General features: G+C 45.1%; 1 protein-coding gene across 1 annotated transcript in view; it reads right to left on the bottom strand.

The window, feature by feature from the left end:
* The window catches only part of HFM1 (helicase for meiosis 1), a 74322-nt gene extending 65482 nt beyond the window's left edge, over positions 1-8840 (bottom strand). The window contains exons 1-3 of the mRNA XM_060233033.1: positions 8744-8840; positions 8040-8152; positions 6679-6721 (exon numbers count right to left, since the gene is read on the bottom strand). Of these exons, the coding sequence (XP_060089016.1) occupies positions 6679-6721; positions 8040-8152; positions 8744-8805 (218 nt within the window). The 5' untranslated portion in view covers positions 8806-8840. The remainder of the gene's footprint in view (positions 1-6678; positions 6722-8039; positions 8153-8743) is intronic.
* Positions 8841-19858: the final 11018 nt, after the last annotated feature.

A 19858-nucleotide genomic window follows, 5' to 3' on the forward strand; every position in this document is an offset into this window, starting at 1 on the left:
AGGTGGGGACACTTTTTAACAATTCAGATGTCCCCTGAATTTTTAAAAAGCCCCCCCTTCAACCTAAAAAAGTCTGGCTATGGCGCTGCAAGGAAGTTTATTCGGTCCTTGCTGGGCAATGATACAGGGCTGTTGGGCATTCTGAGACAGTCACAATCTGTATTCTGTAAATATAAATTTAGTTCCATTCAAGTAATGAAACACTGGACCTTACTTGATTTCTTCTCTTCAGTGGGGCAAGTCATCCAAGCTGGTTAAGGTCATGCCTTCCCCTGCTCCAGGCAGGGCTATGTAATTTTTTGTATGACACTCCTGGGCCTGAAGAAGGCTGATCCTCCAGTCATTATACCCAGCTCCCTGACCATTTAATGATTAGTTATTGTTGGGGGGTTTTTGAGGGGGTAGAGTGGATGACTTTGTCCCATTGAAGAGAAGAAACCTTTAGGTAAGTTCCAATGTTTCATTCTCCTTCAGTGGGGGAAACCATCCAAGCTGGTTATATAACCAAGATAGCTGAACAGGTGGGAATTCCATAACCATAAATTCTTAAGGACAAAAAAGGTTGTTGTTGTTGTTTTTTTAAATGCAACTTGTAACAGAATTTAACTGCTCTATTCTATCATGTCTCAGAAATGTGGAAAATCTGGATCTAGTAGCTGCTCTGAAAAATTTCCTCCACTGGCATTCTAGTTAAAAATGCCACAGACATGGCTGCTGCCCTGGTAGAGTGTGTCATAACGTTTCTAGGCTTTCTAAGGCCTGGTATTTCATAACCCTTGCCAATGCAAAGTTTTTATCCACTGAACAACGGTTGCTGTAGACTTCTTGCCTAAATTAGCAGCTGTCAGACACAAATCAGACACAAAAAGGTAATCTGGACCTCAAAAGTGAGTTGTTCTCTATAAATAAACATGCAGAGCCCTACATACATCCAATTTGTGCCAAATTTTCTCTCTTGGATGAGATGAATTTGGACAGAAAGTAGAATTAACTGTTGGTTTATATGATAAGAATTAACTTTTAGCACAAAAAAGGGTTCAGTCCTTAGTACCACAGAATCATTATGAAAAATATATAATTCTTTTCCAACAGATAAGGATCCAAATTCAGAAATCCTTCTAGATGAGGTAATTGTGACTAAGAAGAAGCAAATTATTCCACGAGATAATTTTTTAACTCTATAGACTTTAGGGGTTCAAATGGCATTTTTGTCAGTGCCTGTAACACCTTCGAAAGACTCCAGGTAGGGAATCTCTGACTGCAGGTCCCAGATGCATTGTTCCTTTTAGGAACTTTTTACGTTTTCAAAAAGTTTTATTGGTTTTAGATAAGAAAAGGAATAGGAAAAAATAAAAAAAGCACAACACAGTCCGGTATTATTATGCATAGGAATACTTTCAAAAAGAAAAAAAAAATAATTCTACCATATTTTTACATGAACTGTTCCCTATTATTTTATCTCAACTACACAAAATCTGTTTCCAAATGTTATAGTATAAACCTTTTGTTAAGGCTGTTAATAATTTTAACAATTCTAATAAATATAAATTTTATAGTATAAAACACAGGGAAAAAAGAAAATAAGTTCACATCAGAGAATCTTAAGAGTCTTGATTATCTAACCAGGTATAAAATTTCATCAAATATTTTCTTGCTTCTTCTTTAGATTTCCCAGCTAATAGCTGGGATAGGAAGTACAACTCAGCTGTGTCCAGAACTTTTCCATCTTCTTGGGAATTTCCTGAACTTTCCATCTCTGTGCCAAAAGGATCCTAGCTGCTGTGTTAAAATGTGCCAACAAATGTCTCATCTCTTTAGAATAGTCCTCAGGGAATATATTCAATAAAAACAATTCTGGTTTGAAATGAATCTGTGTCTTCATAATCTTCTGTAACATTTCATGCACCATTTTCCTATAATCTTTCACAGTCTCACATGTCCACCACATATGGTAAAAAGAACCAATTTGTTTAGTACATTTCCAACACTTATTGGACATATTAGTATAAATCTTACAGAGTTTCTGCGGGGTCAGGTACCATCTATAAAACATCGTATATAAGTTTTCTTTGAAAGTTACTGACCTAGTTAACTTAACGTGAAGTTTCCATAGTCTCTCCCAGTCTTCTAATGCTATATTGTAACCAAAGTTTTTTGCCCATTGAACCATACAGTCCTTTACAACTTCATCTTGTATCTTCATTTGAAGTAAATATGCATATATTTTGGAGATTAATTTTTCTTGTGGGCCCAACAAAATTTAGTCAAATACATATTGCTCTGTGTTAAAACCTGTCGCTTTGTCTTTAGCATATCTAGATTCGATTTGCATTCTCAACCACCAATTCATTTTAATATCCACCTTTTCTAATTCTTTTTTGGTTTTCAGTTGATTATCTTTTCCCAGCAAGTCTTCATATCTATAATTCTATTAGGTTTTAGAAGGTTTGGATGGGTAAATGCCTCTACTGGAGAAACCCATCTTGGAATTTTTTTCTGTCTTTAACCACGACCACGTATGGTACAAAGATTTTCGAAACCAATGATTCTTAAAGTAGGAGTGGCCTTCAAGTCTTTGATACCACAAATATGCATGCCAGCCCATAGTCAAATCATGTCCTTCTAGTTGCATTTGTCTCTTATCATTCAAAAGTATCCAGTCTCTTACCCATAAAAGCACAGATGCTTTGTAGTATAGTTGCCAATCTGGTAGGCCCATACCTGCTCTTAATTTAGAGTCTTGCAGTGTCTTTAGTTTGATTCTAGGTTTTTTGCCTTGCCAAACATATTTGGCGACCATGCTGTTCAAATCTTGAAAAATGCATTGTTTAAAAATATTGGAATGGTTTGGAATAAAAATAATAATCTTGGCAAAATATTCATCTTTATTAGGGCTATTCTTCCCATTAAAGATAAATTTAAGTCATGCCATTTTTCCAAGTCTTTTTAAACTTCTTTAAGTAGTTTATCATAATTACCTGCTTTTAAATTGCTGGATCTATTTGAAATAACCACATCTAAATATTTTTTTTTTTCATGAAATCCTGATTTCTGCTGGAAGGATCGAATTTGTTCCGTCGTAATATTCTTTGTCAAAAATTTTGTTTTGTAATAATTAATCTTTAATCCTGCATGATGGCCAAATTGTTGAATCTTGTTTATAAGACAATCAATTGAGTCCATTGGTTGTTCTAATATAAAAACTAAATCATCAGCAAAGGCTCTCAATTTATATTGTTCATTTTTTATCACAGCTCCCTTTATGTTTGGCTCTTTCCTTATTTGGTTATTCAACATCTCTAAGGATAAAATGAAAAGTAAAGGTGACCGTGGGCAGCCTTGTCTTGTGCCTTTTTGAATTTTAATAACCTCTTAGTTCGCCATTCACTGTCACCCTTGCATTTTGTGTAGAGTATATTGCTTCTACTATCCTCAAAAAGTTTTCACCACACTCCATACCTTTCAATTGTTATAACATAAAGTACCAACGTACATTATCAAATGCTTTCTCAGCATCTAGACAAATTAAGGCCAATTGCTTCTCTGGGTGTTTCAAAACATTACTAATTGTCCTGACATTATCTTTTAGGAAATCCCGCTTGGTCATAGTGTACTGTATATTGTAAAACTTTCTTCAGACGTGCGCCAGTATTGTAGCAAAAATTTTGTAATCCACATTTAAAAGGGAAATTGGTTGATAATTTTTAATATCCTTCAAGTCATTATTCTCTTTTGGAATCAGAGATATTGTGGCTTCTTGCCATGAAGCTGGAATCTGACCCTCATCCTGGATCTTTTCAATGAGACGTTTGAATGGTAAAAGTAAAGAATCTTCATAAGCTTTATAAAGTTCTGCAGGTAAACTATCTGGTCCAGGAGTTTTGCCACACTTTTGAGATGCTATTGCCTCTCCAAGTTCCCTTATTGTTATTGACTCATTTAGAATTTTTTGTTATTCCTCTGTAAATTTGTTATTTACAGATTATTTTGGTTAATATATTTTTCTAACTCTGCTTTCTGAACTTGCTTCTCTTCATATATTTTTTTATAGAACTGCTCCACAATTAGTCGTATTTCTTGGTTTTGATTTTTCTCTTTGTTATTCTCATCTTTCAATGTCGTAATTAGTCTTTTGGCCTTCTCTTTTCTCATCCTATAGGCCAGTCACCTCCCAGATTTATTAGCATGTTCAAAAAAGTTTCGGCTAGCATATCTTAGTTTAATTTCCATCTCTTCCATAAGAATTAAATTCAGTTTATGTTGCATTTCTTTCACCTTTTTTTGGAATTGACCTTTTGTTGATTGTTTTTCAAGATTCTTTTCAGCTTCTCAAGCCTCCAAAACCAGAACTCCCTTTTAGGAACTTTTAAATATGTCTGTTAGCAGATAATTTGAACAGTCTCCTATGTCCCAAAACAGCAGCAAGAGCTGCTAACTGCCTTTTTAAAGTGTTTGGCTGTAAGCCTTTCTTACATCCTTCGTGTCAAAAGAGAACAACCTTTTTACAAGAACATTTTAAGGGGTCTACATTTTTATTGCTAGTCTCTCTTGAATGCAGATCAAATATGGTCATAATCTCCACAATTGCTTTTGAAAAACCTGACCACTCTAGTTGAAGCTATGGTGGGTCTGGGTGGAGAACAAGTTACTGTGCTAGCAGGTCCCTTTTTACTGGTAGACTCCATGTGATAGCCACTGACCTTTACCAGCTTTGAAAACCACAGGTGTCTGGGCCAAAAAGGTGCTAAGAAAATTATCTCCACCTCCTCTCACTTTGCTCTGTTCAAGACTCTGCTGATTAGCAGAGTTGGAGGGAATAAATACAAGGGTTGCCAAGTCCAATTCAAGAAATATCTGGGGACTTTGGGAGTGGAGCCAGGAGACTTTGGGGGTGGAGCCAGGAGACATTGGGGTGGAGCCAAGAGCAAGGGTGTGGCAAGCATAATTGAACTTCAAGGGAGTTCTGGCCATCACATTTAAAGGGACTGCACATCTTTTTAAATGCCTTCCTTCAATAGGAAATAATGAAGGGTAGGGGCACCTTCTTTTGGGGCTCATAGAATTGGACCCCCTGGTCCAATCTTTTTGAAACTTGGGAGGTATTTTGGGGAGAGGCACTAGATGCTATACTGAAAATTTTGTGCTTCTATCTCAAAAAACAGCCCCCCCTCAGATCCCCCGATACCTGCAGATCAATTCCCCATCATTCCCTATAGGAATAGTTCATAGAGGTGAATAATAGCTGTGGGGGTGGGGCTTCCCCCAACGGCCAGCTGGCTGAGGGAGGGGGGAAGCCTGTAAAACCGGGGATCCCCCTCTGGGACCTGGGGATTGGGAAGCCTAATGCATACAATAGTCCTCACAGGCCCATAGCCATGGGGGAGCCTCTGTGGGAACCCTGCCCTGACCTCTGGGTGGGGCCCCAACTTAGGGCCCTCAACCAGCAGCCTTTGCTCCCTACCACTGCCTCCTCCCTCCCCGCAATCCAAATTGTGTAGGGGAGGCGGCAGGAGCAGTCACCAGCCTACTTGCATGATTTATAGGCCCCACCAACTAGCTGGTCGGCGGTGTCTTTAAATCACATAGCAAGGCCAGTGGCCACTCCTGCTGCCCCCCCCCCCAATTTGGATCATGGGTAGGAAGGGGGTGCCTTTCACGATTTAAAGGCCCTGCCTACCAGCTGGTCGGCAGGGCCTATAAACCATACAAGAAGGCATGTGGCTGCTTCTGCCACCCCCAGCAGCAATTTAAAGACCCTGCCAACCAGCTGGCACTGGAAGGCCAGTCAGTTGCTTCTGCCAGCCCTCCCATGTTATTTGAATCGCTGGCAAGGCTGCTGTCAAGCTTCAGTGGAGGCTGCGGCCGAGAAAGGAGGTGTGTGGGGGGCATAGATTTTTTAGGTGGGAGGGGGCTTTTTTAAAAATCAGGTGCCCACACACACACTTTAAAAATCCTAGCTAAGGCCCTGTCCTCTCAGTCACTAGTGTAGCAGAGTGTCCTCTCCCTCTGCTCTTGGCTTGAGGAATCTGGAAAGGAACCTGGGGTCTTGATTGTTAGCTGATGATGAAAACAAGTCCATTATTGGCATTCCAAACCAAACTGCGATTTGATGGAAGATGTCTCAATTCAATCCTTCCCAAAATAGTGAAGCTAGGCTCACGCATCCTGTTGGAACTCAAGGGTTAGCCCCCTTCTGGCCCAGAAGAATTATACAAAAATTAGCACAGCCCTGCCTGAAGCAAGACGAAGCATGACTTTACCAGTTTGGATGACTTTCTCCCACTGAAGGAGAAAGGGAATAGGAGTCAGTTAGCAAAACTATAAAAAAAGAACTAGTTAATCTTTAAGATGCCACTGTATTACATTTTTTTGCAGGATTTTAAGAGCGAATGAAGAAGTAAGTCAGTTACCTCTTTACTGAAATAATAAACTAAATCCTGCATTTAAATCCTTATAAAAAAGGGTTGTGCCTAGAGCAAATCTAATTTCTGTATTAAAACATCGCCAAAAGGAAGCATTCCATTTTTTCTTACATTTGAAAGAATATTAATGAAAATGCCTGGAGCTCTATTAAGCACTTTCATTTTAAAGATCAAACTCCGTTTTTGACAAATGTATCTAAAACAATGTGTTCAATATTTGATGAATTAGTATAATTGGCTACAAACAAGCCCTTACCTTTTCCTGAATGTTGAACAGGAGCTTTCATCATCATATTCATCTAGAAAAATTAATTATTTTCAGAAGAGGTTTTACATAATAAACTCTTTTTTCATATTGATCAAGGTTAAAATGAAAAACAATCAAACCCATTAATTGCACTGGAAGTAGCTTTATCTCTCCTAGATTTAGCTACTGGAGGTTTTATTAGAATTTATAGCAAAACACATGTATTCACAAATTTTATGATTTGATCCCCCAAATAGTACTTATGGTTTATAATTATTAATGCATATGCCACTGGTAGAAAAACGTGACCAATATGGTACCTATAAATTGTCTGTTAAGCCAATAAAATTAACTACATTATTTCAAAGCAACATTAATTTTTATTGGGCCTTCCAATTTTTCAGTGCTATCCACAAAATGTGTTTTATTTGAAATGTTTTTCATTTCATGGAACAAGACTTATCTTTAATATGCATTTAAATTGTACTTTCCATAGTGCTGATACGAATTTCATAATGGGATGAGGTATGTGGCAATTTAGAAAAGGAAGAGACTGAATTTATACCCCACCCTTCACTACCCAAAGGAGTCTCAGGTGGCTTACAACCTCCTTTTTCCTTCACCTCCCCACAACAGACACCCTGTGAGGTAGGTGGCGCTGAGAGAACTCTGACAAAAACTGTTCTTGAGAGGAACAGCTTTGCGAGAACTTGTATCTGACTCAAGGTCACATCAGCAGGTGCATGTGGAGGAGTGGGGAATCAAACCCGGTTCTTCCAGATAAGAGTCTGTGTGCTTAACCACCACACTAAACTGTACTGCACACTAAAAATCTTAGTGGAGAAACCAACAAATGGCAGGCAGCTATTACTGGCAATTCTCCAAGTCCATAAGAGCTCCCCTGGATCAGACCAGTGGTCCTATCTTGTCCAGCAACTTGTCTCACAGTGGCCAGTTACTTTGGAGAGCCAACAAACAGCCATAGAGGCTGAGGCAATCCTCTGATGCTACCTTCCTGCTCCTATAAGTCAGTGGATCACCAAAACAGGGGACAGAGGGCAGCAAAGTAGTAGTCTGCAACTGAAAGAATAGGCAAAAACTTTCCCTCCTCCACAACCAAAAATGCTGTTCTGTCAAAAAAAACTGCTATTGTGCCAAAAGAACAGCTCTTTAAAATGGAAGCCTTTGTCTCAAGGTTCACAGAGATTCTCAGTGGCCGGGCAGCTAAAACAGACAGCTTCATGGGAAAGATTGCCCAGGTTTTATTCATTCAGGGGGCAAGACACAAAGACTTAGTTGAATAGGCAATTACATATTAGTTCTTAAGATCTATATATCCTCTTATTAAAACTAAGTACGAAACATTTTACCTTGATGAGGGTTTTTTTCAAATTCCATTTGTAGCTTTTGAACCGGTGGAATTTCAAAAACAGATGGAACAGGTGCAAGATACCAGTTTGTTGGCGCTTCATTTTCTAGATATCTGTTTCCAACATATTAACATGAAACAACAAAAAAATGTGTTTCCTACCAAATTAATGATAAACCACATGGGAACATATTGACTGTTGTATCACCTCTAAATTATCCTTTTCAAAATTATGCTTGAAAACATGTCAGATTTAAATGTAAAGCTTCTGTCAACCTACTTTAAAGAAATGTGAGTTTGATACGCAGTGGGGTATAATTGCATGACTATGCCAGCAATCCTAAAGAGGTCTACTGAAACGTAAATCCTAGGAAAGAGTTCTTAGGACTCTAGCCCATATTTCTCAGTACTCAACGATTTTCTGCTGTTGGTGATAAATTTCTGTACACTGGTTTAAATTCCAAAGTCAGTGCTATAAAAGACCTGAACATGTTTCTCAAAATATGTTAAATAACTTTTAAAACTGGGATTGGAATATCTAAGAGTCTAAAATTAATTCCAATGGATTGTGAATAGAAAAATATGGGGTATTAGTTCTTCGAATGTTTGTTGTATTATGGATTAAATGATACTCATTACAGCAGCAATACAGTAAAAATATTTTAACTACTGTGAAAAAGCTAAGGAAAAACACCACTAACTTACTCATGTTGTTCATCTGGTCCTTTAAAAAACAAACTATCCGACGAAAAGGTCATATCCATCATTGTTTGAAGAAATAAGATTTCGGTTTTCAATAAACTGTGAAAATAATGAGATTAACTTTAATACTCATAATCTGATTATAAATAAATATAAACTTTTAGAAGTTTACAATAAATATTGTGAAGATCTTGTTATTTGATTAGTTTCTTTTCAACCTACATCCAAAGGGAGTTATATAAATGCCAAATAGTTCATTAGTAATGGAAGATGCCATTCTGTTCTCCTCAGAGTCAAATCAGAACCAAGTAACAAGCAAACCAGCCATTTAAAAACTTTGTATATCTAATTAAATGCCTATGGATAAATATGTACATTTGCAGCTGTTCACTTAATATTTGGCTAGTTATTCTCACTCTCATCCCCTAAAGCTTCACCTCAGAAAAGATAGATCACATGTCTTCTCAGATTATTATGTTGGCCTCCACAGGCTGCTTGAAATGGTGAATTTGTTTTGTGGGAAGGCAAGAAAGGCTTCTGCCTCAGTCAAGCACTTTTTTTCTTTTTAAAAGCAAACGGTTTCTCCCCTCCCCTTTGAACAAGAAAGCACTGTCTTCATAAATAGAAGGCAATCAGTTTTTTAAAGGAACTTTTAAAAAGACTCAAAAAGGAAGTTGGGAAACAAAGGAAGCTGGGATGAGGGGTTCTGGGAAGTGTAGTTCTTTAGGGAAGACTGTTCTTTCAAAAGCCTTACAAGGTCTTATTTATTTATACATACATACTCATTTCTATCTTGCCTTTCTCCTCAGTGGGGGCCCAAGACAGCTTACATAATTCTCCTCTCCTTCATTTTATCCTCACAATAACCTTGTGAGGCAGGTTAGACTGAGAGTGATGGGCCTACCTGGGACTAGCCCAATGTCACCCAGTGAGCTTCTATTCCACAAGTGGGGATTTGAACCTGGTTCTCCTAAATATAAGTCCCAGTTTTAACCACTGCACAGTATGGGGCAAGGCACACTTTGCATTTGTGGTTTATACCAGGAACACATTTACAACTTAGTTTCACACCATGTAGCTATAGGTTCACAAATATTATCGAATCCTTAGCTATTCAAGTGCTGAAAAGACAAGTCAAAAAAGCACAAGAGGAGAATGTATTATTTGGAACAAAGCCCTTTCATGGAAGGGTTAACGGTGATTTATTTTTGAGAAACGTCCATTTATTTGAAATGCAGGAATTAAAAAAGCAATCCCAGCATCATACAATACGAAACTTCTTCACCATTAGCAGTGGAATACCAAACGATGAAATGAAGTGTGGACGCTCTTTTAAATATTAATTCCAAATATTAATTCCAAAATATATACAGAGCTTCTGCTATGGGTCCTCTGTGGAGGGCTCCTCCCCTAAAAAAGCTCTGCTTTCAATTTAAACTGTATGTTAAGCTTTAGTCTCTATTGTATTGCACAAGGGGCAAAGTTTTCCACGCTAATTTGCTGAGCTGCTGTGATAGCACAGAACATTTCAGCTATTCAGGAAACAAGCCTGTGAGGAACAAAGATTCACAGCCCAAATAAAGTTGTTGCTTTGACCCTCACATAGGTCCTATGGTGCCAGGTTTGGGCTGGGAAATCATTGGAGACTTGGGGATGGAACCTGGGGAAGGTACAGTTTGGGGATGAAAGGGACCTCAATAGAGTATAATGCCATATAGCCCAACCCTTCAAAACTGCCATTTTCTCCAGGGGAACTAATATTTGTAGTCTGGAAATCAGTGTGATTCTGTAATCCAGGTCCTACTTGGAGGCTGGCAATCCTAAAGCTGACTAGGACTGGCTAAAAGATGGTGAGCTGGCAGTGGCAGGATAGAGGGTCCCAAGGGGCAGACAACATAAAGCAGACAAGAAGCAGAATAGCAGAGGAAAGGGGTGGAACAAGCAATGGATTCACCATGCATCCGAGGGAAAGGCAAGAACAAAAACAGGGAATAGGGCATGCCTCACACTTTTAAAAGACATCCCACTTGTACGGAAGAAATTAAGATCTATACTAACACGAACAAATGTATACAGAGATAATATTCAAATAAATTGACGGTATGGAGAGGCTGAAAGCAATGACAAAAGATACGAACATCTAATATGGAACAGGATGCACCATATGGAAGCTCTCCTGACTTCCCAAACATGCTGTTACAACAGAATCATCTTTCCTGGGGCAGAGAGCCACAATAGTGGCACATTACAGTGTACAGATGATGAGAGGAGTGCCTTACAAACACAACCAAAGTCCTTTTCAGATTTTACGCCATGAATATTGGGAGCTCATTGGGAGTGTGAGTTCATGCTATCCACAATGCTCCCAGTCGCCATTTCATGTGAACAGGGCAAAATATGGATTTTTCATGTGCATACTGCTTTGTTACAAGTGAACAAATGACAACTGGAGAAACAACAATTGAGGGGTAACACGACAGAGGTTTATAAAATTATGTATGGGATAGAGAAGGTGGACAAAGAAGCCTCGGCCCTTCCCAGCCAAGCCGCATCGCCGGCGTTCAGGCTGGGGGCCGCATTTGCCCGCCCGGAAGAAGGAGAACAGGCTATGTCAGAACCAGCCCATCCGGGGATTGTAAGTGGGGCGTGGCGACAGGGATATATAAGCCCTGGCCCCGCCCCACTCGGTGCGGCTGTCTTCTTTGGCTCTCTGAGGGAGAGCCTTGTGCGCAGCGTCCTCCAGGCCGTGGGAGCGTCGGCAGAGGCGACGGGGTGTTGGATCGGCAGCGCAAGCGTTGAGACAGCGCGAGCGGCCGGTTCTGGTCTGGAGCGCGGGCGGCCGGTGGAGATCGGAGCGCGGTTTGTTGGTGGAGCTGGGGGCTGAAAGGGGCAAGCTATCGGCTGTGGGGGATTCCTGACGGCCTGAGGGTGCAGTTTGTGGCCGTTTGGGGGGTCGGGCTGGGCTCGGGAGAGGGGAGAGCCGCGTAGCGGTCGTTGGCGGGCGGCCCCTCGGGATCGGGCCCTGATTCCCCCGTGCGGGGCACGAGGCGCGTGCGGCGGCCATTTTGAAGCTGCATAGGTACCGTTTGGATTTAAGGCGCGGGCGGCGGCCATCTTTTGGGAGCGCTTTGGGCGGCAAACCATATTTAAAAAAAAAAAAAAAAAGGGGCGCGTGCGTCGGCAGAGTGAAAGCGCGGGTGAGGGGCATATTGTACAGGCGGGCGCCTCCTGCCTTCCCCCCGCACACTCACCAACCCCCCCCCTCCCTCGTTTGCTCTTTCAGTCTGACGGCTGTACTGGCTAGGGGAGGAAGGTTTTCTGGGCTGCTTTTACAGAGCGGTTTGTGCAAGTGGCGGCCATTTTCTATTCCTGCCACAGCGGCCATTTTGTGCACTACTGCTTTAGCAGCAGGCCCCGGGATAGGCCATCGCTCAGTGAGCCATCCAGCTCCATAGGGTTTTTTAAGTGCTTTCTTTGGCTTGAATCGGTCACTATGGCACCCAGGAAGGGTCAGGACAAAGGCAAGGGCAAACAGCCTGTGCGGCCACCTCGCGTGCGTCCAGGTGGTGAGTCAGGTCAGGGGGAACAGGTCCGTTTGGCCCTTCTTAGGCAGGTTGAGGCATTAGAACAGCAGAGGACGGCTGTGGGGGCTCCTATCTGGCAGGGGCGTCGCCGCGCTTCTGGGCGGTCGACGCGCCTTACATTTGAGGCGGAGATGCTGGCACGATTGTCTGCATTACAGGGCGGAGGATCAGCGCCTGAACAGCAGCCGGATCCGGAGGATGAGGAGGACCCTGGCGAGGGACCATCTGGTGGACAGCCGAGCGGAGGTGGAACCGGAGGCGGTCCTCTACAGACTCCCGAAGTGGGTGGAGCTTCTGGTGATGCTGGGGGTAAGTCTTTAGGTCAGCCAATGTCAGGGTGGCCTTGGGGACCCACCCAGAATCCAGTTCACCCCCCAAGTTTGGGGAGCGGGAATTTCGGCACAGGGCAGCCGGCGATACCTGCTATTCAGTGGGGGACGGGGCTTCCCTGGCCTTGGGCCACACAGAGCCCGGTTGTGCCTGGACCTATTGGAAGTAGTGCTGGTTTGCAGGCTGCTGTTTCGCAGGCTGCAATGCCAACTCCGGTAGCGCCAACTGCAGCAGTTCCCGCTGCAACTCCCCCCCAGGGGGTGCTGCCTTGGGGGGGACTGCAAGCTGCTCAAATGTTTGGAATGAGTCCCACGGGTCTGGGGGGGGGTGGTTTTATCCACCTAACCCTTATACGAATATCCCAATCCACGCGTTCCCATATGGGGACACCTCGTTGCCTTTGGGTGACCACTTAACAGCGGCTACCCGGGAAAAGATTTTACGCGGGGAGTACGTGGATGTTTTCGGCCTTCTATACAGAGAGCTCGAGAGGAAAAACAAAGACGAGCTTGATGAGAAGGACAAGGAGAAGCTGAAGCGCCGGAAGGTCGATAGGACCTGGGCAAATTGGCTGCCAGGCTTCTTGATCTATGCTGGGGTCATAGCCAGGGCACAGCCTGCACGGGCGGCTGCCCTCTTTCAATACATCGATATCATTTATAGAGCATATTCGGACTTCGTCGGGGCAGCATGGCTGCAATACGACGAAGCATTCCGAATGAGGGCAGCCGTTCATCCGGGGTTGCCTTGGGACCAGGTCAGCCAGCAGCTTTGGCTGCAGCTGATGTCCCCAGCAAAGCCCAATGCTGGAGATAGGTCAGACAGCGGGCATCTGGTGCAAAAGCATCAGCAGCAGCTCTCGACAGGTGCCCGCCAGTCGGCGGGCCAGCCGGTTCAATCCCGGCTGCTATGTTGGGAGTTTGCTTCCAAGGGGGTGTGCCCCAGGAAACAATGTAAGTTCAAGCACGAGTGCCCGCTGTGCAGCGGGCCTCATGCCCAATCCGCCTGCAGTAGGTCTAAGCCTAAACCATGGGGAAAACGCCCCGGGGGGGGAGGCAGCGGTCAGCAGCCTCCTGGAAAAGGGGCCCAGCCCCATTCGGCTGAGGGTCCTCAATAATTTATTGAGGAATTACCCCCGCAAGGCCGACGGACTGTATCTATGGGAAGGGTTTTCCGTGGGGTTTAGGATTCCTTACCAGGGGCCCAGGGGCCCTTGTTTGTCTCCTAACCTTAAATCAGTTGTGGGTCTCGAACATATTGTTCGAGCGAAGATCGCCAACGAGTGCCAGGAGGGCAGGGTCCTCGGGCCATTTGATGCGCCTCCGGTCCCAACGTTGAGGGTGTCCCCATTGGGGGTTGTGCCTAAGAAGGCTCCAGGTGAGTTTCGTCTCATTCATCACCTGTCTTACCCTAAGGGTGCATCGGTCAATGACGCCATCCCTGATGAACTTTGTTCTGTGCGCTACACTTCATTTGACCAGGCGGTCAAGGTAGTGCGGGGATGCGGTATTGGGGCAGAGATGGCGAAGTGTGACATCAAGTCAGCATTTCGCCTCTTGCCGGTGCACCCTCAGGATTTCGAGCTCCTGGGCTTTTGCTTTGAGGGCAAATTCTATATGGACCGTGCCCTCCCTATGGGTTGCTCGATATCCTGTGCAGCATTTGAGCGTTTTAGCTCCTTCATTGAGTGGGTGCTGCGGGACAGGACAGGGTGCAATGACACGGCTCATTACCTGGATGACTACCTTCTGGTTGGTCCTCCAGGCACGGGCCAATGCGCTAAGTTACTGAGGGCCTTCCAAGACTTGGCCGAGGAACTCGGGGTCCCGCTGGCGCAGGAGAAGACTGAGGGGCCCAGTTCGGTACTCACCTTTCTGGGTATTGAGCTGGACACCCACGAACAGTCCTCTCGGCTGCCAGAAGCCAAGGTTCAGGATCTCAGAGCACAGTTGGCTACCTTGAAGGGACGGCGTAAGGTTACGTTATTGGAGTTACAACAGTTGGTGGGTCACCTTAACTTTGCGTGCAAAGTGGTGGCACCCGGTAGGGCTTTCTTACGGCGTCTCTGTGACGCTATGAGCCAATTGCGTTCCCCCCACCATCGTGCCCGCGTGACCGCTGGAATGCGGGCGGACCTAGAAGTATGGGGGTTATTTTTGGAGGCTTTCAATGGGGTCTCTTTTTGGAGGGAGGATTTGAAGATCGAGGCCGAACTTCAGATCTCCTCGGATGCCTCTGGATCTACCGGTTTTGGGGTATACTTCAGGGGGCATTGGTGTGCAGAGCAATGGCCTACGGAGTGGCTGGCTAGTGGGCTCAATAGGGACTTGACATTTTTGGAATTTTTCCCTATCCTAGTTGCGGTTTGGCTCTGGGGGGAGCAACTAGCCAACCATTCTGTACTCTTTTGGTGCGATAACATGGCAGTAGTACATGTTATCAACTCCTTAAGTTCCAAGTCTCTGCTAGTTATGAACCTGGTTAGATGTTTTACGTTGCGTTGCCTACGGTTGAACATTTTGTTCACGGCCAGGCATGTACCTGGGGTCTGCAACGAGGTGGCGGACGCTCTATCTCGCCAACAGATGGAGCGTTTTCGGCAGCTCGCCCCAGAAGCGGATTTGCGGCCGGAGCAGATGCCCTTGGACCTATGGCGGCTTGGGAAGCTGAAGCCGGTAGGGCCATTCAGTTGGCTTTAGCGCCCAGCACGAGAAGGGCGTATGATAGGGCGGCATCTCAGTTTCGTGAGTTTAGGAGGGCTGCCGCGCTGAAGGATTGCTGGCCGCTTCCCACGGCCCATGTTATGCAATTCAGCGTGTATCAGAAACAGAGGGGTCTGGGGTTAAAGACTATTAGAGGTCAACTGGCTGCGTTGGCCTTTATTAGCAAAGCCCATGGGTTTGAGGACAGCACGGCTGATTTTAGGATCAGGAAGATGCTGGAGGGTTGGGCCAGGGAGCGCGGCCCGCGCGTGGATGACCGGCAGCCCATCTCCCCATCTGTTTTGAAGGGGTTGTTTGGCAGCTGGCCGGCCATTTGTTCTTCCCCCTTCGAGGCCGCTTTGTTTCATGCGGCTTCGTTGGTGGCCTTTTTCGGTGCCCTAAGAATTAGTGAACTGGTGATGCAGTCCAAGACGGACGTGTCAATACGGGCGCTCCAGGCGGGAGACGTCAAAATTTTTCAGGGGCGGGTAGTCCTGACTATACGGCGGTCTAAGACCGATCAAGGGAGAAAGGGGTCTGTCATCACTCTGGGACAGTGTGCGGTTCAGGAGTGGTGCCCGGTTTTGGCCGTAAGGCAGTATATTCAGTGCAGGGGCTCGGGGGATGGTCCCTTCTTCCGGCATGAGGACGCCTCACCCCTCACCAGGTACCAGTTCTGGGCGGTGACGAGTCGGGCTCTGGCCGCGATCGGCTTAAAAGGAGTCAAATTCGGTACCCATTCGTTTCGCATTGGAGCTGCTTCCACTGCTGCTGCAATGGGTTATACACCAGCCGCTATACAGCGCATTGGGCGCTGGCGGTCGGCGGCCTTTAAGACGTACGTCCGCCCATTGGGGCCTTAGGGGGCTGGGGGTCAGGCGTGGTTGTTAGGGTTTTGTTAAGTTCACCGGCCTGACTCTTTTTTGTCTTACAGGTGCTGTGGCTCGTGGTGAGAGGCGGCGTATTCTCATCTGCGGCCACAGCATGGTGTTCTGGGCCGCCCATCAGGCTCGGCGGTCGTCGGTTGGCACCCAGTTGGGCCTCAGTGCATGGGCGGTCGTGGAATGGCTTGGGAGGCGAGGCCTTCGGTGGCCTGGTCTTATGCCCTTATTGTTCAGGGAAAGGGCTGGTCCGCCTCCACACATACTGGTTGTGCACTTAGGTGGTAACGACCTGGGGTTGCTGCGAGGGAAGGCGCTCTCGCAGCAGGCGTTGGCAGATCTCCGTGAAATTAAACGGAGATGGCCTGGGGTGATTTTGGTGTGGTCAGCAATGCTGCCACGCAGGGTGTGGAGGTATGCCCTTTCTCCTGGTGGGATTGAGCGCGCTAGGCGCAAGGCGAATAGGGCAATACAAAAAGCCATGGAAGAGGGCTTGGGAATTTTCCTTCCTCATCCGGCCATACGGGTCGATGATGCTGACCTGTATCGGTCGGATGGGGTCCATCTGTCAGAGTTGGGTAACCGGGCCTTTTTGGACGAGATTCGGCAGGGTGTGCGGTCGGCTCTGGGCCGCCCGTTGGGGCGCTAATGCCTAAGCAGAGGCTTGGCATTGGCGGTGGCCGGGGATGGGTTGGCCACAGTGTTTCAGGGGAGCACCTATGGCCTAGCACCTTTGGTGCGTGTGGTCTGTATGAACCGCAGATGGGCTAGACGGCTCAGTGCGGGGAATGCAGATCACGGGGAGCCTCACCTGGGGCGGATCTTTCCATGGGGGATCGATGCTAGCCCAGGTGGAGAAAGGCTGGAGGCCTGGCCGCTCAGTTACAACCCGAATACGGCGGGTTTGTGCTGGGGGCAGGGTGGCTCGCCCTTTGACAAGGCGGGGTCCGTGGGTGACCCCAGGGGCTTGTCTGGTTAGGTCTTATCCCTGCCGAGTTCACAAGTTAATTGAGTTCAATAAAGCGGCCCGGTTTAAACCCAATATTTTGTGTCTGTGTCTTATTTCGACTGGGTGGGCAAGCCTCGGCCCTTCCCAGCCAAGCCGCATCGCCGGCGTTCAGGCTGGGGGCCGCATTTGCCCGCCCGGAAGAAGGAGAACAGGCTATGTCAGAACCAGCCCATCCGGGGATTGTAAGTGGGGCGTGGCGACAGGGATATATAAGCCCTGGCCCCGCCCCACTCGGTGCGGCTGTCTTCTTTGGCTCTCTGCCCGCCCACCCTCCCTTGACAGTACAGGTTTCAACCGGTCGCCTTGTTGGGGGCCAGGTAGGAATTTTTTCAGCTCCACAGAATTGGCTCATGTGGAGTTGTTTTTCGCCTACCTTGTACTGCCTTATAGTGTTAGGTTGTTGGGGGGATTGTAGTTGGTCGCTGGCCGGGGATGGGTTGGCCACAGTGTTTCAGGGGAGCACCTATGGCCTAGCACCTTTGGTGCGTGTGGTCTGTATGAACCGCAGATGGGCTAGACGGCTCAGTGCGGGGAATGCAGATCACGGGGAGCCTCACCTGGGGCGGATCTTTCCATGGGGGATCGATGCTAGCCCAGGTGGAGAAAGGCTGGAGGCCTGGCCGCTCAGTTACAACCCGAATACGGCGGGTTTGTGCTGGGGGCAGGGTGGCTCGCCCTTTGACAAGGCGGGGTCCGTGGGTGACCCCAGGGGCTTGTCTGGTTAGGTCTTATCCCTGCCGAGTTCACAAGTTAATTGAGTTCAATAAAGCGGCCCGGTTTAAACCCAATATTTTGTGTCTGTGTCTTATTTCGACTGGGTGGGCAAGTACTTTTTCTATCTTTCTCACAATACAAGAAATTAATGAGCAGTAAGTGTAGACATAAAAGGAAGTACTTCTTCATCCAAAGAGTAATTAACATGTGGAATTCACTGCTGCAAGAAGTGGTGGTGGCTACAAGCACAGACCGCTTCAAGAAGAACTTACTAAATATATGGAGCAGAGGTCCATCAGTAGCTATTCACCACAAGTGTAGATAGAACACTATGGCTGAGACAGTGATGCTCTGTATTCTTTATGCTTGGGAAGGGGCAACAGTGGGAGGGCTTCTGGAGTTCTGGTCCCGGTAGTGGACCTCCTGATGGCACCTTGGTTTTTGTAACACAAAGTGCTGGACTGGATGGGCCACTGGCCTGATTGAATATGGCATCTCTTATGTTCTTAACAAGAATGAAGGTGTGATGAATTACCTTATCAGGAGAGCCTCGGTAACACACATATGCACTAGCAAAACCTGGAAATATGTGGTTGAAATTGGTTGAAAAGAACTTTTACCATTTAAAGTGGGGCATTTCATCCAACTACAGAATAAACCTTAATAACTAGAAATGGATTAAATGTTTCAGTTAATTCCTTGTCAAAAGTCATGAAATTCTAACTATCAGAAACTCTTTTTGCAGAGCAAAACGCTAACACGAGATCACAGTGTGCCTACCTGACATATACAAATATTCCGGACAACATCCAATAAAAGCACTTTTAACTCCAAAACTGCAATGGCATGAAATTAAAGAGTTCCCAGTGAAATCAATGAGATGTAAAAGGGTTTAACTTTAACTAGATTGTACCCAGTGTACTTTTAGAATCTGCTTTCCTTTTTCTTACCATTAAACACCGTGCTCTCCAATTCTTTTGGCCTCAGGCAAGTTTCCATCTTAGTTTGCAACATCTGCTTTTAGCTGACCAGACTTTAAAGATTAAAGCAACCATACAAACTGTTCATTTTTCAGAGCTTTTTTTTCTTAGAGACTCTTCCCAAGATGGCATCTCCCTCAACATACAAACACACAAATCACATAAAATATATAGCAAAGCAGCCTCCCAACAGCTCTGAGACAGTTTAATTTTTGATTTCCCCTAAGCCTAACATCTGATCAGCCATATGTTTGGAGTCTTTTCAGCTCATAGAGATCACATAACAAGCCACAAACCTGCATGTTTTGGAGCAATGTGACTAGAAAAATCACGAACACCAGAAAGTCATGGATCAATGATCCATGCAACAATAGAATAAGACATATCCCAGCTATGTACAAATTTGTTAAAAGCCTGAGAAGTTCTATGGAAGTTTCCCACTGAGTAAAAAAAAACAAAACACTAGGAGTTTTAGAAAGCAATCCTAAAGAGGGCTACTCAGAATCCTACTCTCAGGTCTATTGAAAGGAGCTTACTTCCAGGAAGTGTTCTTAAAACTGCACTGCAAAACACCAAGACTGAATTATTAAGATGGAATCAGGGCTTTAAAGGCTGATGGTACACATCATCCTTTTCACACTGATGTTTACTAGAGTCAGTGGAGTGTTCTATTTGTTCTTTTCAATTAGAAAGTTTTAAAACTTATTTATTACCTGTGGCAAATAATACCATCCTAAAATCACTTTCCTGAGCATAATCCACATTGAATTGACCCCAGAGTAGGATTCTGACCTGTTTAGGATCACTCTGAAATTAACAATTATGATCACTCTGAGAGTAAAAGGAATAGGATTGTTTTTTATTATGACAACCAGATTTTTAATGCTCAGGTCCTTTGTTTACTTGGCCTGTTTAATT

This window comes from Heteronotia binoei, chromosome 2 (assembly GCF_032191835.1).
Source record: "Heteronotia binoei isolate CCM8104 ecotype False Entrance Well chromosome 2, APGP_CSIRO_Hbin_v1, whole genome shotgun sequence".
Lineage (NCBI taxonomy): Eukaryota > Metazoa > Chordata > Lepidosauria > Squamata > Gekkonidae > Heteronotia > Heteronotia binoei.